We start from the raw sequence: 27,086 nt of genomic DNA, 5'->3' as shown, positions 1-27,086 counted from the left end.
AGCGCTTGCCATGTGCCAGGCCCTGGTCTGAGTGCTTTGTATACATCCATTTCAAGCTCATGAAAGCTCTGTAAGGTAGGAACTGTTATTGTGCTCATTTTACAGATGGAAATTGAACGGTGGGAAGTTTAAGTGGCTTGACCAAGATCACACAGCTAGAAAAAGGGCCAAGTCAGGACGTGAACCCAGTTTCTTAAGCAGTTATTACACATACACAATGATTATGTTAATGATGCTCTCATCAGATTTTCTCCCTAGATTATAAGAATTTTCTGTCAGGGGCTCCGTCTTATCCCTCTCAGCACACCCAGCGTTTTATCGTAAATGAATGAGGGAATGAATGCATATGTATACACGTAATAGCATAGGGTAACAGAATCAAATTGCACAGGGAACTCTAAAGTTTCCACATTAAACACTGCTAATTATTTCTTGTAATTTATTTTAGAAATACCAGCCTATATATATGTGCTTTAAAGAGTTTATCTAGGAGTTCCTGTTGTGGCTCAGTGGGTTAAGAACCAGACTAGTATTCATGAGGAACTGGGTTCAGTCCTTGCCTTGCTCAGTGGGTTAAGGATCCAGCATTGCCGTGAGCTGTGGTGTAGGCTGGCCGCTGCAGCTCCAATTCGACCCCTAGCCTGGGAAGTTCCATGTGCCACAGGTGGTGAGGCCCTAAAAAAAAAGAAAAAAAGAAAAAAAGAATTTATCCAAATAGGATCACACAAACACATTCTGCGCATTCCTAATACACATGGGTCTATTTTCAACTTATTAAAAAATGAATTATTTATTATGCTTTGATTATCTATTACACATTGCTTTTGTGTCCATAAAAATTGTTGATCATTGAAAATAATTGATCAGGAATACCGTGATGGCCTGCCAGGTTAAGGATCTGGCATTGTCACTGCTCTGGCTTGGGTCACTGCTGTGGCATGGGTTAAATCCCTGGCCTGGGAACTTTTGCATGCCACGGGCATAGCCAAAAAAAGTAATAAAAAATAAACTTATTGATCATAGCCTCAAATCTAATTTTTAACCATCTAACCCCATGGCAGTGACTTCAGATCCTTTGGGAAGAGGGAAAGAAACGAGATAATGGCCTCTCTTAGCCAGGCTGCCCTGAGCTCATTCAGAGCCCTTTCATTTCTGCTAGTCTCCTGCCTTTATAGAGGAGCACTCGCTGGAGTTTTGTTTTTTTTTTAAGGACTGGGGAGGGGTGTGGTCAGGGGGTGGGGGGCAGAGAGCTTTGAGCAGCGGTCTTGGGAGCCTGGGGGGCGGGGGTCACAAACCGTGGCCTCCGGACCCGCAGGAAGAGGGCGCGTAGCTGGTGGGTTTTCCAAGGGCCCTGAGTGCGCTGGGTTCTTCTGCTGTGCAGCCGTTCCCTCTCCTCTGGCGGGAAACCCTGCACTTGCCATCGCGCACGAAGCTGCGGCTCCGGCGGAGCGAGGGGAACCGAGGAGAACAGTTTGTGATTGTGACGCTACCACAGGCTGGACACGTGCGGCAGGCCTGGCTCTGCCTTGGAGCGGGCAGGCGCCACGCCCGTGCCCTTGCCCGTGCCCTGTGGACGCACCCCTCCCCGCAGTCCCGAAACCCTCCTGTGCTCAGGCCCTTGACGCCGCAGGAAACCCACCGTGGGGAACTTTTCTCTGCCCACCAGGGTCTGGATCCGCCTTCTTTTCCTCCGAAAGTTCTCAAACAGCAAATCATGCGAAATTAGCTGTTACTACTTTTTAAAAACCACGGTAAGATCAACATCACTGAAGCTCGCCATTTTAAGCATTTTTAAAGTGCCCGGTTCTGTGGTGTTCACACTGTGGCACATCCACACTGCTGTGTGACCATCAAAACCGTCCATCCCCAGAAGGTCCTCGGTCTTGCCAAACCCAGGCTTGTCCCCATGAAACACTGACCCCACCCCGGTCCCTGCACCCGCATTCTGCTCTCTGTCGCCAAATCCATCTCCTCTAGGGACCTCATGGGCACAGGCTCGGGTAGCATTTGCCCTTCTGCGTCTCTCATTTCACTGGGTGTGTTTTCAGGGCTCATCCATGGTGTAGCCTGGGCCAGAACTCCCTGCCTTTTTGAGGCGGAGCAATATTCTGTTTGCTGGACAGACGGGCTGCATCTTGTTTGTCCATCCAGCCATCAACAGGTACCTGGGCCGCTTCCACCTCTCGGCTGTCGTGCTGCCATGAACATGGGTGTGCAAATATCTCTTTGAACCCTTGTTTGTAATTCTTTTGGGGGTGTCTCCAGAAGTGGCGTTGCCGGATCATGAAGTTTCTCCAAGTTGAGGTTTTGAGAGGCCGCCGTGCTGTTTCCCCAGCGGCTGCGCCGTTTGCTGTTTCCAGCACTAGCGTGCAGGTTCCAGTTTCTCCACGCCCTCACCGACACTTGGGGTTTTTTGGTGCCACAGTGTGGTGGCAGGGTGGTGGTATCGTTGTGGTTTTGACTTTTTGTTGCTGTTCACTCAAGAAAAATTGTTCTTCATTCTGGGTTTGGATGGGAGTGCTTTGAGGAGGAGAATACAAGCCAAGCTGCCCGCCGAAGGCGGCTCAGGGTGCACTTGCCAGGACACCTGGGCCCAAACAGGGGACCCGACCTTTAGGAGGAGCTGGCTGGGGACCACGCACTGCCTGGCGGCTCTGCCTCCCGGTGACCTCCCTGAGGGATTCCCAACAGCGAGAAGTGCCCTGACTCTGGGGCGGGGAGCGGCCCTCTCTAACATAACACTGCTGGCAGCTTTGTGCCAGCCCTTATGTAAAGGGAGCGTGTTCTTCCAAGTGTCGGGTCAGCCCCGGACACCCGCCGTCTCAGCATCAGAGGAGGATTCGGAGCAGTGCGGTCTGTGCGGGTAGTTAGACTCGCTCTTCCCAGGGCGGCGGCATCGAGTTAGCGTCTTTGTTGCCTTTCTGTCCCCCCAAACCCTTCCACATTTGTCCCTGTATCTAAACCTCACTGTAATCTTTGGAACTAGCAGGAAGAAGCTATTGGACAGAGAGAATGAGGCTCTGAGATATGAAGTGCCTTCCTCAGGGGCCTCGGTGGGTTGGCAGAAATGTCACAGAAGCCAGCTTCCTGGCTGTGGACCCATGGTCCGTTTGGCAGAGGTGACTGCAAGCAGGCATTAACATTCCATGCACTGGAGTGGCCTGCTTTCTGCAGGACTGCGGGGGGCCCGAAGCAGAATACTCTGTTGAGCTCTGGGCGAGAGTCGCTTGCGTCTGACCCTTTCTGCATGGAGCCTGGTGTCAGAGCCCAGCTCCATGAAGATGGTACAGCTTGCTGGACCTTCCCACCCAGGGCTGCTCACAAGCCTTGAGGCTCAGTTGCTCAACGGCTTGGCTTCGGCTTGGCAGCTGCTGCCGATCGATGACTCCCGCCACCATCCAGACCAACTCTGAGAACAGGAAAGTCATGTTCTGATGAATGTTCTGGGCTTGTTGTTACGGCTCTGTTTAGCTCAGGTCAGAGATCTCACGAACTCTTGTACCCTTGGAGACGGGCTTTGGCTGCCTGGTGGTTTCCTACTGGATTGTCAGTGGCCTGAAGGGGACAGGCAGGTGTGGGCAGACCTCACCAGGCCCCTCGTAAATATGCCAGCCCACGCATGTGGGTCCCTCTCTGCAGTTTGCTGACTTGAGACCTGGGCGGCAGAGAGCGCGTGGGCTTGGGGACGCAGCAGGTCCACTGACAGACAAAGGGAACCAGGTGGTTCCAGGGCCTCTCTCCCTGGAGGTCACCGTGGGCACAGGCGGCTCTGCTGCATCTGAGCCCTGGAGCACGATGAAGTGTTGTCACAGGGAGGAGCGGAGTCAGCGCGCCAGGGTTTCAGGTTACGAGAGAGCGTGAGTGGGGACCTGGGGAGGGTTTCCGTAAATAAACCAGTTAACAGCAGTCCCTTTTCTGCTTTAAAACAAAGGATGAGACGAACCCACCTCCAGTGCCAACCCTGATCTGTTTCCTGTTAGGTGTTTACCTGCAAAATGTATAACTATGATTTGTTAGTTACGTCTTTACAGAAGCTCCTTTTGTCAAGGGGGTCGTGAGTGGAGGGAAGAGCTGTTGTTGTGAAACCCGGTTCTCAGCTGCCTGGCGCTCTTTGGAATGAAGTCCTCAGAGCCTACGTTAAAATTATGCACCTCAAACGTTGTCTTCTTTCTCTGAAACCAAAGATACCCCGCGTTAGCATTACTTAAAAATAGCCTTTAATTAGTGGATAACGTTACGTATGAGATGCCCGTCTCAGATGCCCTTCGAGCATCTTTGCACTTTATAGCGTCTCAGATGATGCCAGCCCGTTCAAGCTTGTTCATGGAGCGTCGTGTCTGTTCCCCGGGGCTGACACCCTGCGAAAAGGCCACGCGGGGCAGCCAGAAGCTCTCGTCCTGTGCCAGGCTCGCAGTTCGAAAAGAGAGCCCTCCCTCCTTTCATGCCGCCTTTGCTAAGCCGTAAGCCAGAGAGCCCACCGAGATACGTGGAAGTAATGGTAGCTAAGAGTAATTAGGGTCTGGGCCCTCTGGGGACAAAAATAGGGGCTACTAACACCCCGCAAACACCAACAAAGTGCGTAGCTAGAGTTCATCACGGACAGGTGGTGCTACGCGCCTCCTACTCCTTTGTCTCCCGGGTGACGGAGCTGGTTGATGTGGGAGTGCTGTGACGTAGGTTAGTTTCTGCAGTTAAATTTCTGACCATGTCTTGTGGGAAACTCAGAGGCGTGTCCACTGGGTAACACGAGCCGCGTGACGTTGTGGGTAACGAGAGAGCCGTACTCAGTGCGTGTGAGCCGCGGGTCGACCTGAACTCGGAGCCGAGGCCCCCTGCGTGCTTTCTGCTGTGTGCACGGGGAGGGTGGCTGCTCCCGGTCTGGACGCGAGTCCACGCTGTGTGTCTGCCCCATCCCCCACTCCAGAAAACACGCCTGGAGATGAGTCAGTGCAAGAGAGGGTAAACTGACCTCTCTGACCTGGAAAATGAAAGGCTGGCCGATTCCAGTATCTTGGACCTGATTGGTAACAAGTAATTGTGTTACTCGAAGAGAACCTAAGACAGTCTGTGCTGTGACCTGGCCCCTTGGCTCCGGTTTCATCCTGTTCAACTTTTTTTTTTTTTTTTTTTTTTTTGCTTTTTAGAGCTGCACCTACAGCATATGGAAGTTTCCAGGCTAGGGGTCGAATTGGAGCAGCAACGCTGGATCCTTAACCCATGGAGCAAGGCAAGGGATCGAACCTGAGACCTCATGAATACTAGTCGGGTTCGTTTCCACTAAGCCACCCCGGGAGCTCCTCTGTTCAACGTTCTAAACTCCAGGTTTAAAGAATACTAGAAGGCATATGCTGCGAATCTCTTAAGGAACTCGTGGCTTTAGAGCCTCCATCTCCACAGCTGAGAGCTGCTTATAGGCGGAGGCTCCTTCAAAACTTGGAGTGGCTTTGGGAGCTTTAAGACTATATTTAAAAGTGGTTCTTTTTTTTCTTTTGTCTTTTTAGGGCTGTACCTGCAGCGTATAGAGTTTCGGAGCTACAACTGCTGGCCTGCGCCACAGCCACAGCAACGCCAGGTCTGAGCTGCGTCTGCGACCTACACCACAGCTCACAGCAATGCCAGATCCTTAACCCACTGAGCAAGGCCAGGAATCAAACCTGCATCCTCAAGGATACTAGGCAGATTTGTTACTGCTGAGCCACGACGGGAACTCCCTAAAAGTGGTTCATTTTTAAGAAGGAAGTTTTGATGTTCCATCCAAAAGTTTCCAAAAAGGTTTTATTTCTGTAAGTCTTACTCCAAATGGGCTTCTCTCATAAACAGAAATGTCAACATGATCAGTTACTATTTAGGTTTTTTTTTTTTTTTTTTTTTTTTTTGTCTTTTTAGGGCCGCATGCACGGCATTTGGAAGTTCCCAGGCAAGGGGTTGAATTGGAGCTGCAGCCACAGCAACGCCAGATCCAAGCTGCCTCTGAGACCTACACCACAGCTCACAGCAACACCAGAGCCTTAAGCCACTGAGTGAGGCCAGGGATTGAACCCTCAACCTCATGGTTCCTAGTCAGGTTCTTAACCTACTGAGACACAGTGGGAACTCCTTTAGGTGAATATTTTAAAGAAAGTATTTCTTATTTGAATGGAATATATGTCCAAGTATGGAAGGGGTTATTTTATTTCACTTCTGGATGGGTAGTCCCTTGGGACAGCGACTGTCTTGTTTGTTTCCCTCCTGTCAGCCTGAGCTGTGTCCTGAACATACCACTGAGGTTTGCTGCACTAAACCTCACTTCACAGACCTGGCAGAGGAGTGGCTGTGACAGAACCCACTTTCCACTTAAGACAAACTTTGCAAATTAGGGAGAGAGGCCCTGGCAAGCTAAGCCCAGGGTAGCCGTTCCCAACCTTTGATGGATACCAGTCACCGTAAGTTGCCTGAGAAAATATATGGGGCGCCCTTAAAATGGAATTTCAGATAAACAATGATTAATGTTTGTTTTAGTGTAGGTATGTGCCAAATATTGTAAGAGATGTACTTATATTTAAAAAAAAATACTTGTTGGAGTTCTCCCCGTGTCTCAGTGGGTTAAGAACCTGACTAGTATCCATAAGGATGTGGGTTTGATCCCTGGCTTCACTCAGTGGGTGAAGTATCTGGCGTTGCCATGAGCTGCGGTGTAGGTTGCAGACGCGGCTCAGATCTGGTGTTGCTGTGGCTGTGGTGGAGGCCGGCAGCTGCAGCTTCAATTCGACCCCTGGCTTGGGAACCTCCATATGTGGCAGGTGCAGCAATAAAAAAAAAATTGTTGTTTATCGAATTTGAATTTGACTGCGAGTGCTGTGCTTTCATTCACTACATCTGGCAGGTCTAAGCCTCAGAAAACACTGACGCGTGGCCCCTCCCAGAGGTTTGCATATAACGGGCACCAGGGTTGGTATTTGCAGACTCTCCAGGTGATTCGGTTGTGCAGCTGAGGTGGAGGCCCCTGCCCCTGGAATGTGCGTTTCAACCTTGAACCTGTTCCCTGGACTTCCCGCTGTAAGCGGCCACCTCCTTTCTAAGGTGCACTGGCCTTAGCGTCCCAGAAGCTGACTGCGGGGTCTGTGGACCATGGGCTGGGGCGAAGCAGGAGCTGCTCGGGGCCCTGACCTCTCTGCCCTCTGTCGACAGGGCAGCCTGTTCTAGGAACGTCTCCCTGTTGGAATTCTCGGGAGATGAAATGTCTGCCCGAGCACGGCTCCTCTCGGCACATCAGCCATCGCACCGAGCTGACCGTGGCCTCTACACAGTCCGCGGGGCGGAGTGCACCCCTCGGGCACCCTGAGTTCTGGGTGGGCTTCCTTGGCCTGAGTCCACAGCAGAGCACCCCATCTCCCGCGAAGGCCCCAGATATTAGGCCTGCCGGCCCCCGCTTCAGCCTTTGGTCGTTGGTGTGAGAGCTGAGTCTAGACCTCGGACTTGCCTGTCTGCCCCGGAGGTTGAGGCTGCGGCCCGGGACCCGAGCTCAGCACGGGGGCCTCCTCGGCCACGAGCAGACCTTCCGGAACTTGTGCTCCTGGCTGGAGTTCAGAGCTGGGTTTCTCTGGGTCTCCACTTGTTTTTCTCGGCTCTCTTGGAGACGGGACCAATCTCATGCCCCAAACCCTGGAGCCGGCCGTGGCCTGGGATGTAAGGTGGGTGAGCCTCCTCCTGGATGGCGCCCAGCGGGAGGGCGGGGGCTCGAGCAAGGCCTGGCCCTGTCTTGCTTTGAATGGGACCCTGTGCCACTGTGGCAGCTAACAGATGGGACCAAGGTGTCACAGCACGACTGACAGAGACTGGAGCAACTGAAGGCCATCCCAGACGTGGAAGATGTGGGATTTTATTTTAGATTTGCACAGTTGGAAATCCTTAGGGCATGACAGAATGCTAAGATCCAGTCATCATTGGGATGAAGGGATTACAGGTTGAATCCTGAGGTCATTTGCAGAGAGTCGAGTTGGAAGGGCCGGCGAGTTCTCCAAGGGGACCAAGCTGGGTCTCGACGCTCACAGATGTCGGGTAGGCGAGTCTAGGAGAAGCCTGGTGCAGTGCAAAGGGGGCGAAGCCGGAAGGAGCGGGCACGCTCCGTTTCTGAGCACCCCGGGATCACGAGCGCCGCTGAGGGATGAGGTCTGAGAGGACGGGGGTCATCTGAAACCCGAGAGGCGCCGGGCTTTCGGAGGGGGGTGGACTTCAGATGCTTTCACAAGTGCCTCTCGAGCCGCTCACCTAGAAAGAAACCAGATAGTGTTTTCGGGGATGGGAGCCACGTAGGAGAAGTACTGAGGTGTTGCAGCCAGAAGACAAACCCCGTCTTAATGGAGACCTCGGCCCCGAGGGATCCAAGCAGGAGGAGCCCGGAACTTTTAACTCGCGCCGGAGCACAAAGCAGGGATCCAGAAGATTAAGTGGGAGGCACACGAAGTCCTGCCTGTAAACGGAGCCCAGCCTCCCGAGAAGCTGAGTCGCCAGAGCCCCTGAGCTGGTAGCTGATTAGGCCCCGGGCTGCTTACAGCTGATGACGGCCAAGGTCAGAGCCGACTGAGCGGACAGCTCCCGCTGCGCCCTTCGCGGAGAAGATGGGAAGGCGAGGCCGGCCTTTCTCTTCTCACGGCCGAGGTTCAGGACGACGAAGGCTGCGTTGTACGGCGCATCCGTGACGTTAAAAGTCTCTCGCTCCTCCTCTGAAAAACTGATTTGGAAACTATGAGGAGAGAGTGTGACAGAATAGAGCGCTTCCAGGCCGGTGTTTAAAAATGGAGTTTTCGTCAAAAATGCTCACGCCTCAACATACCTTTCTATTATTTCTGAGCGCAAGTATGTTTATAGATTCCGTCGGCTTTCCCCACTTTTATTTATTTATTTATTTTTGTCTTTTTTTGCCATTTCTTTGGGCCGCTCCCGCGGCACATGGAGGTTCCCAGGTTAGGGGTCGAATCGGAGCTGTAGCCACCGGCCTACGCCAGAGCCACAGCAACGCGGGATCCGAGCCGCGTCTGCAACCTACACCACAGCTCACGGCAACGCTGGATCCTCAACCCACTGAGCAAGGCAGGGACCGAACCCGCAGCCTCATGGTTCCTAGTCGGATTCGTTAACCACTGCACCACCACGGGAACTCCTTTCCCCACTTTTATTTTGGAGCTGATGTTCTTTGACTAGTACTTCAATTTAGTAAGGAAACATTTTAATGTTATTAATTATTAAAATGTTGAGGAGAAGTGCGTTTAGGCCTAAGGTTGAGATTAATCCTATCAAAACTCCCATTTTAAACTTTTAATAAAGATGTTAGGTCATCTGGGGGAAAAGGTTACGAAAACTTTGCAGACACGCATTTGATTAAATCATACGGATGGGGAGCAATATTTAATAAAAATATGGATGATTACGAGATGTGTATAAAAGGTATGCTATTTCATTAAAAAACATATATCCATATTGTAAAATAAACCAGTCTTAGTTATTTAATCACTTGAGAAAGAAAATAGGTTCTAGCATTTTGTGTTGAAGATTTTTTGCAGCTGGAATCCCCGTTTTATAGAATGGGGATTTTTTAATAGGCGTTGTAATCCTCATCTGGTTAATTTTCTTTAAAATTAAAAAAAAAAAACACCCTGCCTTTAACTTTGACATTCATCGTCACAACTTTTAGGAGAGAAAAAAGTTGAGGCGATGCGAATGAAAAGTAGAACTCATAAAAAGTAGTTAATATTTTTTACGGCACCTACCTGGAACCCGAACTTGTTTATTTTTAAATAGCACTGCTTCTCTGTTAAATAGGAAGAGTTGGTGCCAATTTGAGTAATTTTGTGGGAGTGACTAGAACACGAGCAGCCACAGAGCAATAGCGGGTGAAAACATACGTTCATATCCAGACCTGAGCGATGTTGCCGCAGGAAGTTACACATTTGTGTAAACGTGCTCCACCAATGGTGAGGTCAGTCTGAAAAATACATGGCTCCGAGCTGAATTCAATCAAAATGAAAATTTTACAGGGATTGTTAAAGGCCAAATTGAATGATCTCATTAAATGTGAAATTCAAGTATATTTAGACGATTGCCTGAATGTTAATACGTGAAAATAATGAGATATGACCAGAATCGCTGGAAAAGTTACTTCAGTTTTTTTTGTTTCTCTTAGCAGTTCTCCTTTCACAGCTTGGATGTATTTTCTGGAATTTGATGAAACAGCCTAGCGGGCAGGGCGAAGCATGCAGCCCCTCTCAGGGACAGCGGAAGAGCACACGGGGCTGCCCGGTGCGTCCCACGGCTCTCTGCTCCTGGTTTGCACCTACCGCTGCCGCCGCCGCCGAGATCGCAAAGAAAGGGGTCGTGATTGCTTCGAGGGGCACAGCTGCACTGAGGGGCACGCTTTTCTACGGGGTTCCTAACCGAACACAGACTTGAATTCTGTTCTCGGAACACCCGTGTCTGACCTTGGCCTCTGCGCTCATGCGGTTCTGCGGCCAGGCCCGAGGTCACCTCACCGGAGGCCACCTGTTTACTTCCTGCTCTTCTGGGCGGGCACACAGTCTAGCAAGCGGTCTCCGGCACGGCAGACGAGCAAGCAGGCATCGTTTTTGCTTCCTAGCGAAACACCTGGCACGCTGGAGTCTGCTTCCTGTGGCCCAGGGAGCATGCCCAGTGGGACCCCAAAGCCGAGGGAGGCACGCTGGCCCCAACCTAGAGACCCCCTTCACATACTCACGGCAGGTGCTAACAGAGTGTCCTGAATCCTGTCCATTGTTCTGTCTTATTTGAGAGGACTTTCCTCCAAACAAAAATAGTAACTTCATTTATTTGTTTAGTTGACTTTGTCAAACCCTGACCACAGCAGTGACAATGCCAGGTCCTTAACCGGATGAACCACCATGGAACTCCAAAAGTCACCCCCCCCATTTTTTCTTTTCTTTTAGGGCCGCACCTGTGGCATTGGAAGCTCCCAGGCTATGGGTTGCATCAGAGCTGCAGCTGCCGACCTGCACCACAGCCCCCGCCACGCGGGATCCAAGCCCCATGTCTGTGACCTACACCCCAGCTCACGGCAGCACTGCTGGATCCTTAACCCACTGAGCAAGGCCAGGGATCGACCCCCGCGTCCTGGTGGATACTAATCAGCTTCTTAACCTGTTGAGCCACGAGGGGAACTAAAAAAAATAGCCACTTTAAAGCTTACCTAACTCTGTCCTTCTCAGTCTGGCAAGCCAATACCACAGCATAGATTCATGCTCATGCCCGTTCCTAACGTAAATTACTCTGCAGCTGCCTCCTTCTTCCCAACGTCATAGAAAACTCGTGTGTGGCATCACGCGGGATGGAGAGAATCAACACTGGGACATGCACTGTGGTGGGTGGGTGTTGAGTGAGAGGGGCCGGGACAGAGGCTGGCTTCCACGAGGCCCTGTTAACCTTTTCAGGGATGAAGCGTTGTGGGCAAGATCACCGGTGGTACCGAGAGCTGTCGCTTCCGGCGGAAATGCTTCAAACAGTGTTAACACGTCCTACAATTGGCTGAAGTTGGGAACGATCTCATTTGCTTCTCTTCACTTGAGCCGATTGGGCTACATGCTCTTCAGTTTCTTCAAATTCGAAGCGGATTTTATGATGTCGCAAGTTTTCCATTTTTTTCTTATTTTGACCCCTTAAAATACTCTTTTCTAGAGTTCCCGTTGCGGCTCAGCAGTAACAAACCCGACAGAGTGTCCCTGAGGATGTGGGTTGGATCCTTGGCTTTGATCAGTGGGTTAAGGATCCAGCGTTGCTGCTGTGAGCTGTGGTGTAGGTCACAGATGTGGCTTGGATCCTGCGGTGCCATGGCTGTGGTGTAGGCTGGCAGCTGCAGCTCTGGTAGCTTCCATACGCTGTGGGTGTGGCCATAAAAAGAAGAAAAAAAGTGCTGTGCTCTGTTTGGGTAAATTGTGTGGTTGGAAGTACAAAAGAGTTGTGTGTCTAACCCACCAGACTGCGAAGCAAACTCCTTTTGTTATCTCACTTTCTTTAACCCTGTGACGTTTGGCTAAGGTGATTTATCACATTTCTCTGTGTTCTGCCTTCGGCCCACGTGGAAAGTAGAGAGCTGATCTGCAATGAAAACTCACTCCCTTTCCCGCTGCTCTGTGGGCAGAGCCACCTCTGGCCAGTAAGAGAGTGTTCTTCTCATTTGACTCGCAAATGAAGCTCCCACTGAAGCGTGAGGACGGGCTCCTGCTGTGGCTGCCTGAGACAGGAGCAGAGGCCTGTCTACAAGCCTGTCCCCAGAAACGGGGCTCTGCCATCACACTCCCATCCCCTTGGGGGGAGGGACAGATGGGGAACTGGTGATGGTTCCCAAGAGAACCCCTCCGTGTTGACAGGGCGTGATGCAGTGGGGCGACGCCAGGTGCATCGCAGTGAGACCGAGAAATAGAAAACAGACAGCACAGCCAAACTAACGAGCACGCCGCCGTCTCTGCTCTGCCCTGAAACGTGTCCACCTAAGCATCTGGTCACTCCTTTGTCTCAGGGAAAGAGAGACTCCAGGAGGAAGGGAGTTGGAAAAGCCCCCAGGAAGTGGTTTCTCGCCCACAGGTGAAGATTCGGGGCGGGCTCTTCAATTGGGCCAAGTTTCACTCTCGATTCTGTGGCGTCCGGGACTTTGGGAGCTGCAGGGTCCCTGGCGCAAGCCTGTGATGCATAGCCGGCCACATAGTCCCGCTACAGATCCAGCAAAGGGTGTTGGCAGCGAACCGCAGAGGCATCGATTCAGCACCTGTTTCAGCGTTGAGCGAGGTGAGGACAAACTAATCAGGCGTTTCAGAGGGAGTCCTTGCTGCTCGCCCTGCCTCTGGCAAATTTAAGTTTCATAATCATAATGCAGTAAAACGGGGCCGCGACGATTCCCGACTCCACCCTCTTCTCGTTTCCTTCATCCGTGGTCATCGTGAAAGTGGGGACTTGCAGGTGCCTCGCCAGCCTGGGGGCTGGACCTCAAAGCCTGGTGTTGCCTGGAGCGCAGTGAAGCTGTGCCGGGTCATCGCTTAAGGAAACCCTCGCACCGGTGCTCGAGAGGCTCCGTGAACCCCGCCCGGCGTCAGCACCCCCCTTGCCCCCCTCCTCCACGTCCTAGGGAGTAAATCAGTCCGGCACGGAGTTAGAGGCTAAAGACACGAGCTGCCTGGGCAGAGTCGCTCTGCTAAACGCATGAGAGATGCCAGCCCACATGTGGAAGAACGGTCTCCTCATTCCGTGAGGGGGAGCGTGGAGGGGGCGCTTCAAGGAAGACGTCGGGGTGGGGGACTTCTTGAGCACCGTCTCAAATAATGAGGAGTTTTCTCGAAGCTGGGTCCTGGTCCCCTTACATCAGAATCACTTCCAGAGTTTGTGGAGAATGTTCCCGGGCTCTAGCCCAGCCTCTCTGCGGGCAGGAGCTTCATACATTTTAGAACCGCTGCCCCAAGGGTGTGGGCAGCAGAGGTGTGGCTGGAGGACCCCCCGCCCCACCTTTGCAGTGAACCCCCACTGCTCTCCCCTTGACTGTCAAGGCACGCTTCCAGTGTCCCACCGATAACTGCTGGAAGAGCTAGCAAACGGGAGAGCTTTTATTCAAATAATGAAAATTGCACAGCCAGGAGCCTCCTCGTGAGGCCTGGAACATTCACACTTGGTCCCTGATCCAACCCTGTACTGCATTTGCTAAGTGGGAGGCCACAGTCACTCGCTTACTGGAAGGGACTGCATCGGGGCAGTGGCCTCGAGGTCCCCCCAGCCAGTCACCAGCTCTCGAGTTACTGGGGCTTAGGCAGGTCCTGAGGCAGGTGGGCCAGGCCGGAAGTTGGGGGGTCTCAGGACATCCTCCGTCTAGCGACCAGCGTGGAGGTACTTCCCTATTTTATAGTGCCTGCTGCGTATTTTCCTGCGTGTTCACGGTGAAACGAAAGACAAGGCAATGAAACACCAGGAGTGCAGGGAGGCACGTGTGTTCTCCATAAACTGGGGTGCGGCACCCCTGAGGAGCCAAAGCACAGAAAACCAGATGGCGTCCAAGGCTGGGTACCACCTGTGTGCTTCTGAACTTTTGTTGTGTGAGAACTGGGCTAAATGGAATTCCTTGTGTTCCTTTTAAAGTCGATAGTCAGCTTTATAGCAACCAAGTTGTACCACTTGCGTAAATAACCCTGACTCTAGTCTTTGCATGTTGGGGCCGATCAGAACAGACGCCTAATTCTCTAGAGTTTTTGTTGGCACAGTTTTCACTGTCGCTGTCCTAACAAAATACCGTAGACTGGATGGCTTAAACAACAGCCGTTTGTTTCTCACGGTTCTAGAGGCTGGAGGTCCCAGGTCAGAGCCCGGCACGGTCTGGTTCCGAGGGGCCCTCTGTGGGGCTGGCAGACGGCCGCCTTGTCCCCGTGCCCTCACGTGGCCGCGAGACCGGAAGACCCTGAAGCCTTCCTCGTCTCCAAAAACACTAACTTCACGGAGGAACCCCAGCCTCGTGACCTCGTCTAAACCTGGTCACCCCCCAGAGGCCCCGCCTCCAAACCCCATCATTCTGCGAGCTGGGCTTCCCGACACATGCATCTTCAGGGACATAGACACTCAGCCTGGCAGAGTCACCACACCTCGATGCTGCTCTTCTCCGAGGCTTGTGTTGAGGCCCCTGCGGGCCCCCAGAGGTCAGCAGACAGTTCTGGGCATGGGATGTCCAGGCTGGCATTGTCTTCTGAGTCCCTGCCAGGACTCCCGGGTCGGTGTCAAGACTCTGGACATTCTGGCAGGATCACTCATGTTCCACACGTGCTGGACTCTGCCTTCCTCCTTGGCACCAAGTCTGTTTTCAATGTCTGTGAGTCTGTCTCTGTTCTGTACACGGGTTCTTCTGTGCCATATTTTAGATTCCACATAGAACTGATACCATATGCTCTTTGTCATTCTCTGTTTGACTTACTTCACTTAGTATGAGAATCTAGGTGCATCCATGTTGCTGCAGATGGCATTATTTTATTCTTTTTTATGGCTGAGTAGTATTCCCTTGCATATATGTACCACATCTTCTTAATCCATTCATCAGTTGATGGACATTTAGTTTGCTTCCGTGTCTCAGCTATTGTGAATAGTGCTGCAGTGAACAGAGGGGTGCGTGTATCTTTTCGAATTATAGTTTCTTCCAGATAGATGCCCAGGAGTGGGATTGCTGGATCACATGGTAGTTCACATGGCATTTAGTTTTCTGAGAAACCTCCATACAGTTTTTTGAAAGCTTTGCCTGCATCACTTGCTGCCCTGGGGAAGACACAGAAAGACAAACCATAGGAGGTTATGTATTTTGCTCAGTGAATCTAAGCTCAGATCTCTGATCTTCCCTTTGCAGCGGAGGGACCACACGTGGCCTCCCTTGGGGAGCGCCGGGAGCTCTGTGAGCCCAGGCAGCATGCCACCTCTGTGAGCCGCCCGCAGAGGGGCTGAGCTGAGCCGCCGACGGCTTACTCAGAGCAGGAGACAGGCGATGGGGTGAAAAAGCGAACCTGAAATAAAATGAAAAAGCGTACTGAGAACATCACGTGAAGTGAGTCCTTATAAAACTGTCTGCGGCCGGGAGAAATCAAAGGGTTTTATTAGGTGATGAAAAAGCGTTGTAAGCTTCATGTGAAAACATTCCAAGGTCGGGTCTTGTGTATAAAAGAGGAATTTTACTAAGACTCATCTTTAATCAAATGAACCTTAAGGAGCCCTAATCCCATTTATACCTGCCTGTGAGCTGGTTCTCCTCTCTCTCTCACACACACACACACACACACACACACGCACACGCACACGCACACATTCTCTCTCTCTGTCTCACACACACACGCACACGCACACACACAGAGTGGCCACTGCTCCTCAGTGACCTTGCCACATGTCCAAAGAACTCAGATGTGTGTGGCGACAGATCCCCAGAAGGCAGGGACGCGACATGACCCGGGTTTTCAGATGTCCTTTTGTGTGAAGTCCGTCAGCAGCCCTCCGCCCTGGGAGGTGGTGTCACCCCACTTCAGCCTGAGTCACTTTGGGGGAGGAGCGACGACACTGGCAGTTGCTACATCTTGACCAGGAAGCACGGCCTCAGGCAGAGGGCAGAGGCGGGGCTGGCAAAGCCGGCTTTCTCTTGGCTCCCCCCTTGGACGCCCCAGGTCACTTGGGGAGGGTGGCCCCCAGGGCGGAGCGCCGTGGCTCCTTTCCCCGGGGGCCCTGGGTGGTTGGGGGGGGCGCCGTTTGCTGCGTGAGCCACGCTGGGGAGGATCAAAGACCCTGGACGCGGGTGGGAGGCGGCGGGATCAGGAGAAACGCGGCCTGGCCAGCGTTTTACTGCCTCACGCTGTGCTGAGCAGCGCAGCCTGGGTGGTAAGAACTCAAGAAGAACCAAAAAAACCACAGAAACCTGGCTCCTAAACCCTACAGTCAGAGTGGGGGTGGGAGCGGGGTTCAAAAATTCAGCGTCCATGCCCCCCTGCCCCAAGGCAGTTTGGTCAGTGTCCTCAGGGCTGGCACCAGGCACCTGGAGTTCCCAGCCACTGCCACCCCACCCGGGTTAGAGCAAAGGAGAGTCTGGGCAGATGGGCAGCGGGGCAGCCAGGGGCTGCAGGGCAGGCGCATTGTGGCAACTTGGGGGAAAAGAGAGCAGTTGCGAGTCAGAGGGCTGAGCGTGTTCTGTTTGGGGACGAGGGGGAGGTGGCGGTGGGGAGAAGTGAGAAAATGAGAGTCGGCCGTAGGACGTCTCTGCTACGCCCACCGGCAGCCGCTGATGAGGGAAGATGGAACCTGCAGGGTCAGGTACCCACGTGACCGGCGCTTTAGGAGAAGAGCCTTAATTGGTTCCAGGTTAATTCGAACAGGTCCTTTTGAGATGAACAGAGGCAGGCGGGATGGAAGAGGCGAGGGAGCGCTTGTTTTCACTAGTCTGTAGTTCTGTCCACAGCCTGGTCGCCGAGGGTGGCAGGACGGACGCAGAGCCGGCCTCTCCCTTAACCCTGGGTCTGCACAGCCCTGCTCGGGACCCAGCCTCTGGCCACGCGCTCTCAGCCGGCTAAACGTCAGGCTCGTCTGGGCCATGGTGTGAATCCAGCCAAGGAACCCAGCGTCAGACACGCTGTTTACCCCTCAGCAGAGGGTGATCTGATCCTTCCGGGGGCGGCGTGGGGACTGGCACCCACTGTCCTCCTTGATCAGAAGAGAATATGTTTGTTTCGGGAAAACAAAGGGGACGTGTCTACCGCCAGCCCTTCCCGTTTCAGCACATTCTCCACGTGGCTCGGAAACGGGTGAGGTCTTCATGCTGGGGCTGCCGTCCAGAAACAGGAAAAGGAGAAAAGCATCCGTGCTCTCCGGAGCCCGCGGCTCGCAGTGCCTCTAGGTGTCAGCATCACACAGGGCGACGGGAGATGGCAGCGGGGCAGGCAGTGCCTCTAGGTGTCAGCATTCCACAGGGCAAGGGGAGATGGCAGCGGGGCGGGCAGTGCCTCTAGGTGTCAGCATCACACAGGGCGACGGGAGATGGCAGCGGGGCCGGCAGGGCGAGACCGCGCAGTGGTTCAGGGGTAACACAGCGCCGAGGCGTGATGGAAGGGAGAGCCCACCCTAGAAACCAGTGTCTTATATTCCTCAGACCTGCGCCCAGAGGAGGGCGGCACGACCCGTGGGTGGGCCCCAAGTGACACCGAGACCCCCAGCCCCCCAGGGGCAAAAGGCTGGGGTCAGAGCAGCACGGAGCCTGACAACCAAATTCTCCGTTTCACGTAGAATTCGACTGACACCTGCGGGTTTTCATTGCGAAGTCCTGCGCTTTTACCATCATGGGTGCTCACAGTCCTGAATAGAAACCCGGCCCTCCTGTCAACCGGGGGTTCACTTCAAAAGAGAAGCATTGAAAGACAAAGCTGTAACTTTGTTAAACTATCTTATTTGACTCATTTTCAAAATTGGAATGTAATTCTCTCTCTCTTCCATCTTAATTCCACCCTTTTGACCAAGAAATATTTATTTCTTTGCTAATTTGTTTTCATTTTACACCCTTCTCTTTTAATCCTTTTTCTTGTCTCCTGTGGTGCTGGCTACATGGTAGCTGTTCAATCAATATTAATGATAGGAGTTTCCTTCATGGCTCAGCAGTTAGTGAACCCAACTAGATCCATGAGGACGTGGGTTCGATCCCTGGCCTCACTCAGTGGGTTGGGGATCCGGTGTTGCCGTGAGCTGTGGTATAGGTCGCAGACGTGGCTAGTATCCCGTGTTGCTGTGGCTGTGGCATAGGCCTGGGAACCTCCATATGCCATGGGTGCGGCCCTAAAATAGCAAAAAAAAAAAAAATATACCTTGCCTATAATCTTCTATTTCCCTTTCATAGTGACTGTATAGCTCAGTAGCACAGACTGAAGCGGACAACTGAGTTAGAATCCTGGTTATGCCATTTCTGAATTATATAACTGTGAAATTGCCCAACTTAATTATAAAATAGGGCTGAGCATATCGATCCCAAAGAGTTGCCATGAGGAACAACTTGGCTACCAATGTGATGTGCTTAGAAATGTGCCTGATGTGTAGTCATTACTCAGTATGTATTAGCCATCAGCACCACCACCACCACCGTCACCACCAATACCATTATCACCACCACCACCACCATCACCGTCACCACCATCATCACCAATACCATCATCACCACCACCATCTTCACCACCAATACCATCATCACCACCACCATCATTGTCACCGTTATCACCACCACCACCATCATTGTCATCATCACCACCACCACCACCAATACCATTATCACCACCACCACCACCGTCACCACCATCACCGTCACCACCACCATCACCACCAATACCATCATCACCACCACCACCACCACCACCGTCACCACCATCACCGTCACCACCATCATCACCACCACATCACCACCACCATCACCATCCTCAACATCCTCACCACCACCACCACCATCACCACCAATACCATCATCACCACCACCATCATCACCATCGTCACCATCCTCACTGCCATCACGTCCATCATCCTCACCACCACCACCAATACCATCATTACCATCACCACCACCACCATCACCAATACCATTACCACCACCACCGTCACCACCACCATCTTCACCACCAATACCATCATCACCACCACCACCATCACTGTCACCGTTATCACCACCACCACCATCATTGTCACCACCATCACCACCACCGCCACCATCACCAGCCCTGCCACCATCATCACCAGCACCATCAGTCTCTTGGCTAAGTGCCAGGGATTCAAAGATTAGTCAGTCTTTTTGCCCATTTGAGGCCTACGATCTGGTGGGAAATTGATGAGAAAAAAGGATTGAGGAAGTGTTGCCTGCTGTCCTGGGTGGGGTGTGTGCTGAGGCTGTGCAAGCGTAGAGGAGGGAAGCCAGGGACGTTTTCCTGCCCTTTCACTTAAAAGAGAAAGTTACGAACTCCATGGCTCTAATCTCTAACTTTGGTTTTCCAGATTTACTAAACATGCCTCTGTGTTTGGAGGTCTTTATCTGAAAAATGGAAATGCTCTGAACCTACTGGGCTGCCCTTCGGATTGTTTAAAAGTGTGGTCCCAGAGTGTCCCGCCGTCTCTGAGCTGCGCTTTGGGGAGCTTCATGCTCGCAAGTCACCCTCAGGCAAATTTTGCTCTCTTTCCAAAGAACAAACGACTGATTCTTCGGACTTCCATACAATTTCTTTGATTTATAATATGCATAACTTCAGAATTTGTGATAATTTGGTGGATTGGGCTAATGTTTACCTTTGATGTGGTATTTCAGAAGGGTTTGCTAAGCTAATTCAGAGAAGCCAGGCTGTGAGGAAAATGTTTATCTTCTTAGGAGCAGGGCCATCTGTTCTAAGCCATGTGAGAGCTCCTTTTATGAAAGCTTTCTTTGGGCTCCTACTCTCTGGTTTATAAAACCCATTCACAGATAGCCTCTCCTTTTTATTTGGTTTATATGTGAACGATATCAAGACAATATAAACAGAGGTCAAGGGTGACGTATACGTTATCAACATCCTTTAATCTATTCCTGAGGATGGGCCTTCTTTGGCAAACAATGCTGGAGTTTTGTAAAATTTCTTTTAAAATAGCGAGGTCAGGAGTTCCCGTCGTGGCTCAGCAGAAACAAATCCCACTAATATCCATGAGGATGTGGGTTCCATCCCTGGCCTCGCTCAGTGGGTCGGGAATCCGGGCGTTGCTGTGAGCTGTGGTGTAGACTGCAGACTCGGCTTGGATCCTATGTTGCTGTGGCTGTGCCGTAGGCCAGCAGATGTAGCTCCAATTCAGTCCCTAGCCTGGGAACTTCCATGTGTGTCGGGTGCGGTCCTACAAAGCAAAACAAAACAAAACGAAACAAAAAAGAAAAAGCAAAAAGAAAAAAAGAAGAAAGAAAAGCTGGTTCATCTGCTTTCAGATATGCTAGCCTCTGCAGGCCTTCGTTAACGCACACTGTTCTGCCCTCTCAGCGATGAGTTTGGCATTTTTCTGTGAACTGTGTAGCAAAGTAGTTCTCCTTCTGGGGTGAGTTTGCCCACGGGAGTCAGATACCAGTTTCTGGAGGCAGTTTTGGGTGTTACACCCGGGAGGGAGGCTACTGCAGTGGGCTGGTGGGCAGAGGCCCCAGGCCTTCTTGGCGCCATCCCGCAGGACTGTCCAGCCCCAGGGGTCAGAAGTGCTGAGGTCGAGAGACCCTGACAGGGCGTGTGGCTTCGATCACTCATGACCAATCGTGTGTCCACAGGCGAAGGAGGACGCGTGGTCACACCCCGGCCTGGAAACAGCACCTGCCGAAGACAAGAGGACAGCGCCCCCTTCAGGTAACCCCTTTTCCGAGGCAGGTGTGGGCTCATGAAGCCAGCCTGGGGGGAGGCCGTGTGACTGTCTGTATTTGACTGGTCTGAGTCTCACTCCTTGTGGACTAGGAGGTCTTTGGGGCCCACGGTCCGTCCAGTGGCCGCGCTCATTCCCACGTTGCTTTCCCGCAAAGAGACACCTGAATAGAGATGCCGGTCCGTGAAGCCAAAATGACACTGGTCGTGTGCCTCCGTGGCTAAACCACCGTGTGTCCTGTGGTGGCTTTTAGAGAGACCTTCCCAGAAGAGCCAGCCCTCCCCTGAGACGGAAACGGGTAACGAATGCGACAAGCCACCTGCCGAGAAGACCCCCGCCTCTGCGGCTCAGAGGGGGTCTGCCGCCCCTCCTCCCGAAGGACCCCACGACGGAGTCCAAGACCTCGCTCCAGGGACGCCTGCAGAGTTCAGACGACGTGCAGACGGAAGGGACGTCTTGCTCCCAGAGGGACCGAGTGCCGGGGAGGGAGAGGCGCAGGGCCGTGCGGACCGAACCCCGCGTCCGGCCCGCGAAGGGCGGCACGAAGAGCGTCGCTCTGAGGAGGAGCCTGGCGGCGGGGAAGCTCGGGCCCAGGGCAGGTCCGAGACTCCAGGTGAGCCGGAGCCGGACCAGCGTTCAGGTGACGAGCAGTGCGCTGATCGGACCGAAGGCGAGCACGTCGGTGACAGGTAGGGTCACAGCGCCGTCCGCAGCGGAGTTCCCTGTAGCTCTCTGTGCCCTTCAGCTGAAGCCCAAGCCAAAAGACACCTGAAGCGAGCTTTAAAGCGGTGGTGTAGAAGCCACGTGGACCGTTCTTGGCCGAGTTTTCTTGCCATCCATTCTTCTTCTTGCCTGTGATGCTTTCGGGCATTTGAGTGTTTTCTGAATCTCCCGCCAAGTGACAGACAGAGATAACGACTATTAGGAGCCCACGTCCAGTGGGGTTTCGGCCGCACCGTGCAGTGGCTTGATCTGGGGTGTTGGTCCTAGACCAGAAATTGAACCCGGGCCACAGTGGTGAACGTGCTGAATCTTAACTCACCACCAGGGAACGCCCATCCGGTCCTTTTTAAAGATCAAGTAAAATGGTCTTTTTAGCAATCTCGAGCTCATTCTTCCTCAGATCAAGAACTGAGCAGTGGTCACATGCATCAGCTTCTAAGTGGGCTGGTTCCCCAGTATTGAGAGGATAATTCTTCCTCGACTGCAGTTTCAGATGGATATCCAGGCAATTGCGTAGCCAATTAAAATGCATTAATCTATACATTATGATGAGCCATGGAACCTACTTGGAACAAACCGTGTCTACATCCGGACACTCGGGGTCTTTTTAGGAATGTAAGAGGTAATTCTTATTTCATTCTAAAATGACATAATCTGGAAACTAATTGTAGACAAGTCTCATTTTCCAAGAATTAAACATAAATGCTAATGTTTACTCATCCATCACCACAGAGATGCCTAAGATCTGGAGCTGCTGGAAAACTGACATAAGTCAGTTCTTTTACCAGTAAAGACTCACTCTCACTGCTGTTACCATTCAGAGACCGTCGTGCGGTCATTTCTCTCTCCTTTAAGGAGAGGAAGTGACGGATGAAGACCAGACTAGTGAGGTGGTCCAGAAATGCTTCTGCAGAGGGTCAGTGGCCTGCCTTGGGGTTGCAAGGAGGTCCTTCGGGAGAGTCCCCAGGATGCCAGTTGTCACCCACACGTGTGACCTGCTGCTTGGGCTTGATGGGGACGCATCTGCCCCGCCTCCCCCCAACACGGACGTCACCAACGCTCTCGCGAAGCTCACATCCCTTCACGGCAGCGTCGCTTGGGGAAGCGTTAGCTCTCAGAAGTTTAGTCGCTGAGCGTGTCCTCCTGGAAACTTTGAGCACTGTGGCCGGCTCTTATTTTCCAGGTGTATCAGCAGCATAAAAGCTGTTGCCACATCACGCACCCCGGGAAACTCAGCGATAGGACCGGCTCTGCCGCACGCCGAGCCCGCAGAGCCCTCGGGAGGCAGTAAGCGGAGAGGAGCGGCCGAGAGCTCGGTCCAGGAGGAGAACAAGAAGAGCAGAATCGATGCGGCCTGTGCAGGCGAGGGACATGCACGCAGGAGGACACTGGAAACCCGACAGGCTGCGGGGAGCACCCAAGGCCAAGCCCAGGCAGCAGCCGGAAGCAAGAGCCCGGGGCAGCAAGACCCACTGGGTAGGACACGCCTTTGTCCCGGCCTTTAAAGCTTTTTAGCCTCTTGCAGCCGGCACTTCCGACTGAATCCCTCGTAGCCTCACAGCCACGTTGATGCCATACTGTGTGTAACCCAGTCACTTTGGGGGGGGTTCCAAAGAGACGGATGCCACCAGGGGAATTCTCTCACGACCTCCTCGTTTGCGGCATGTTCACGGTGTCAGGGGAGAGGGTCCCGTCCGACCAGATGCCTGGAGATTTACGTTAACCGCATCTTAAAGAATGTTAACGCTTGGCAGAGGGCCCAGCTCAAGAGAAGTGCTCAAGAATTACATTTTGAATAAATGTCAGCTTTTGAAAGCAAAGTTATTAACTGCTTGCCTCGCTTTCTCCCTTTGCCTGCACGCGAGAGGCTGCACAGTAGGTATTAATGAATTGTGATCATTATTAGATAGCGAATAAGGGGGATCATGAGCAGGTTCATGGCCAGCAGCTTTTAACAGCAGTAACCGGTGAAAAGTAAAAAAGGATGCTGGGTGACTATTAGTGAGTAATTATGTATTTTAGAACTGATCCCCTAGGTGGACTGGAGTTTAATCACTTGGGCTGAAAGGTAGAAAGTGGAAGAAATTTGAGAGCTGGGGACCATACCCTTAGCCAGTTTTACTGGGTGTTTTATTTCCAGCCAGGAAAAATTCATCTTTGTGCCTTAAACGTATCTTAAATAAGGGCTGAAATATTTTGGAAAGTCATATATAGTAATATCAACTCTTTCATTGACATAAAGACATTTTCATTTTTCCTCTCTGCTTTAATTAAAATAACGGACTTTATCAGTGGTGCTTTTTAATAAAATGGGTCAAACAGTTTCTCCGCTTTGAATGTAATTGTCTCAGGCTTGGAAGTCGTACCTGTCGGACTGTTTCAGGGCTGGAGACTTCTGGCTGCTTCTAAAAGCCCAGAAGGAGGTAGGCGCCAGGGTTCAGAGGTCCTGACAGCTTTTCTCAAAGGTGTCAGGTGTCACCTTCGTGACCTTAACATGACCTTAAGGATCACGACCTTCGTGAGCAAAACACGAAGCAAAAATGGGTATTTCCCGGATCATTAGGAATAAAGCAGATGGCCTGTTGGGCTTCTTACTAAATGAGCGCGTTTGCGCTCGGGCCCAGGCTGGGGCCTCGGGCCGTTTCACACATGGCCTCTCTCTCACCTCCCAGATGACGGCCCGGTCCCTGCCGCCCCCTTCGATCACCGCATCGTGACAGCTAAGCAGGCCGCGGTCACCAGCTTCTACACCGTGAGCAGAACGGAGATCCTCGGAGGGTGAGTGGCGCTCAGCTTCACCCTCTTTCAACCAAAGAGGCGCACTGGCAAAGAGAAGGGTCTCGGGGATTTCGTAAAGTGTTCGCCAGTCTCGACTGGAGAACTGGAAACGTCATAAACCTTTTAAGAGGACGTTCACCGTTTCTGCAAAAATTGTCGCTGACGCCAGGCAGGTCGATGCGGTGACTGTGGCTGAAGTCCACCTTTACTTCCGCCTCGCTTTCCGCCTTGTCCCGAGCCTGGAGGCGAGCGGCACCTGGTGGGAGTCGCCAGGTGGGTCAGAAGCTTGGAGACCGAGGCGCAGGCCGTAGAGACGAGGGAAGGCGTTCTTTCTCGTGCACCTGCCGCACCGCCGCTCACTGCCAGTTTTGCGTTTATGTGGTCACGAGCTACTCTTGCCCGTCTCAGGGGGCCACGAGCCTCACGGAAGGACTCGCTGGCGGGACATCCGCGCGCTCCCTGGAGGAGGAGGGGTCGAGGCCCCCCGGGGAGGGCCATCCCTGGGGAGCCCTGCCTCGGCACAGCCCCCATGGGATTTTGTAATTAAAGCCTAATTTAGTAAGTTGACCCCATCAGCGCATCCATGTGACATGGGGCGAGGGGAGCAGAGAGCTTAACTGCCTGGACTTTCTGGTCCTCAGCTAGCTTCTCGAGCCTGTGAGGACGGGCCAGGGAGGGAGAGGGGTCTGAAGCAGGTGTAGGAGCCCCAGGACTCTGTGGGATCACTGCACGCAGCAGCTTTTGGGGGTTTTGAGGGACGTCGGTGGCAAGGCAGCAACTGTTCTCCAAAGGAGAGGAAGTTGTTTGCAGACGCGGCTTGGAAACAACTGCCAGGTTCGTGTGTGTTTCTGATCGAGTTTGTTGGTGACCCTAGAGTTTCCTTCCTGCCCCTTTGGGCAGTGCTGGGTCTTCTCCGTGGCCCGCAGGTGAGACCAGCTGCCTGGCACCCGCCCTGGGCTCAGTGAGAAAGCCAGAGGCACACAGTCAAAGGGGTACATGTGCCTGAAAAGGCAAACCGTCACCAGCTGGTGTCCCTCCTTCCAGCAGTAGGAGAGTCAAGATGCAAGCGATTCTCTTTCACTTTTGGTAGCGGAGGCGCCCAGAGGATCCCTGCATTTCCCGCGGGTCGTCTCTCCCGCAGCCTGTAGAGCATTTAGAGTCCCTGCTGCTTATGCTCAGCCAGCCTGAGGGTATCGGTCTGGGGGGCAGTGGGGAGCCTGTGAGGTCACCACATCACTCACGGCCTTGCAGAGGGAAGCGGGCCAGGGGGACAGAGGGGTGGCCTGAAGTTAGACAGGGACGTGGTACCCCCGCGGGACCGGCCCTTCTGGGGGCCGCTGCTAATTAAGAGAAAGAAGCCTTTTCTTACTGGGTGGCCCCGTCTGATGCTCCTGGGCTCTGTTCCCACCCAGGAGAAAGACCAGGTCTGGAGCCGAGGGTGGGATTGAAGTCACACCTGGCTGTGTTTACAGTAATGTCACCCCCCCCCCCAGGACCATGGGCTTCTGCTCCAGGGTGGGGCTGGGTAGGGAGGGACGTGGCGGCCTCCCCACCTGCCGCGACCCTCTCTCCCCTCTGGGTCCCCAGGGAGCCGTGGGCCTGGGAGGCTCCCCTTTGGCTCCTGGGTGAGGTGATCCCCCGCCCCCAGGCAGGCACCTGGGTTCCAGCTCTTTTACTAAATCCGGAATCACAGCAACCAAGTCCAATTCGCAGGCTGTTCGCGAGTGTATGTGTGATGACATTTGTAAGAAACACTCTTACGAAGTATATTTAAATTTATATCCGAGCTAAACTGTGAAAAATCTCACAGGCGATTATGTAATATGCATCTTTGATTATAGCGTCAATATGCAATGTTGTTATTACTTCTTATTTATTTACATGTGGTTTCCAGAAATAACTCGACGTGCCTGACCTGCAGCCTCTGTGGTTCACATGCTTGCAAAGCCTCGCTTAGTCCATTTGTATCTACTCAGAAAGATGCGCTTTTTTTCTGTAACGGAAGTTCTAGAGATATAGGGTGCCTATGAATCACCCAAGGGGTGCTGCAAAGGTGCAGATTTTGGGGTCCCCCCGCCTTGTTGCGTCATAGGTCTGGGGTCGGGTCCGGACCCCCTCTCCCCGGTTCTGATGCCAGTGGTGTGCATCGGAACGGAACACTGTTCTAGGGACACTGGCCACAGCAAGTGCGTAACAGGCTCAAGCTCTACAGGGGGGTGCCCGGCCGCCGCCTGGCCCCTGGGCAGGGCTGGAGCGCAGCCCCGGCGGCAGAGCCTCACACTGGGCCCCGTCTCTCCTCCGGCAGGGGGCGCTTCGGCCAGGTTCACAAGTGTGAAGAGAAAGCCACAGGCCTGAAGCTGGCGGCCAAGATCATCAAGACCAGAGGCGCGAAGGACAAGGTAGGCCCGGGTGTGGCTGCCCGCGCGGTGTCCGCCAGGCACTGAGCCCGCCCTTCGTCTTGCAGGACGAGGCGAAGAACGAGATCAATGTCATGAACCAGCTGGACCACGTGAACCTCATTCAGCTGTACGACGCCTTCGAGTCTAAGCACGACATCGTCCTGGTCCTGGAGTAGTACGTGCCCCCCGCCCCGCCCCAGCCCCTCAGCCAGGGCCCTGACCTGCCCCGAGCCGTGCTGGAGGGGGCGGGAAGACTCCCATCCCCTGGAGGAAGGAAATCACTTTGGAATCCACAGCCATTTCCAC

At 53.0% G+C, this 27,086-nt stretch overlaps 1 protein-coding gene across 6 annotated transcripts in view; it reads left to right on the top strand.

Moving 5' to 3' along the window:
• MYLK4 (myosin light chain kinase family member 4) overlaps nucleotides 1-27,086 on the top strand; it is an 88,415-nt gene that overhangs the window by 42,911 nt on the left and 18,418 nt on the right. For 4 of the 6 annotated variants that reach the window (XM_021100110.1, XM_021100109.1, XM_021100111.1 and 1 more), the window contains 6 exons: nucleotides 20,792-20,867; nucleotides 21,134-21,569; nucleotides 22,787-23,079; nucleotides 24,276-24,381; nucleotides 26,687-26,780; nucleotides 26,846-26,955. In XM_021100110.1, coding sequence (XP_020955769.1) covers nucleotides 20,792-20,867; nucleotides 21,134-21,569; nucleotides 22,787-23,079; nucleotides 24,276-24,381; nucleotides 26,687-26,780; nucleotides 26,846-26,955 — 1,115 coding nt within the window. The remainder of the gene's footprint in view (nucleotides 1-20,791; nucleotides 20,868-21,133; nucleotides 21,570-22,786; nucleotides 23,080-24,275; nucleotides 24,382-26,686; nucleotides 26,781-26,845; nucleotides 26,956-27,086) is intronic. The other 2 variants (XM_021100112.1, XM_021100113.1) reach the window with 1 other exon arrangement.

Source organism: Sus scrofa, chromosome 7 (genome assembly GCF_000003025.6).
Source record: "Sus scrofa isolate TJ Tabasco breed Duroc chromosome 7, Sscrofa11.1, whole genome shotgun sequence".
NCBI classification, from domain to species: domain Eukaryota; kingdom Metazoa; phylum Chordata; class Mammalia; order Artiodactyla; family Suidae; genus Sus; species Sus scrofa.
Note: the sequence above shows the minus strand (reverse complement) of the source record. Positions and strands in the feature narration are given on the sequence as shown.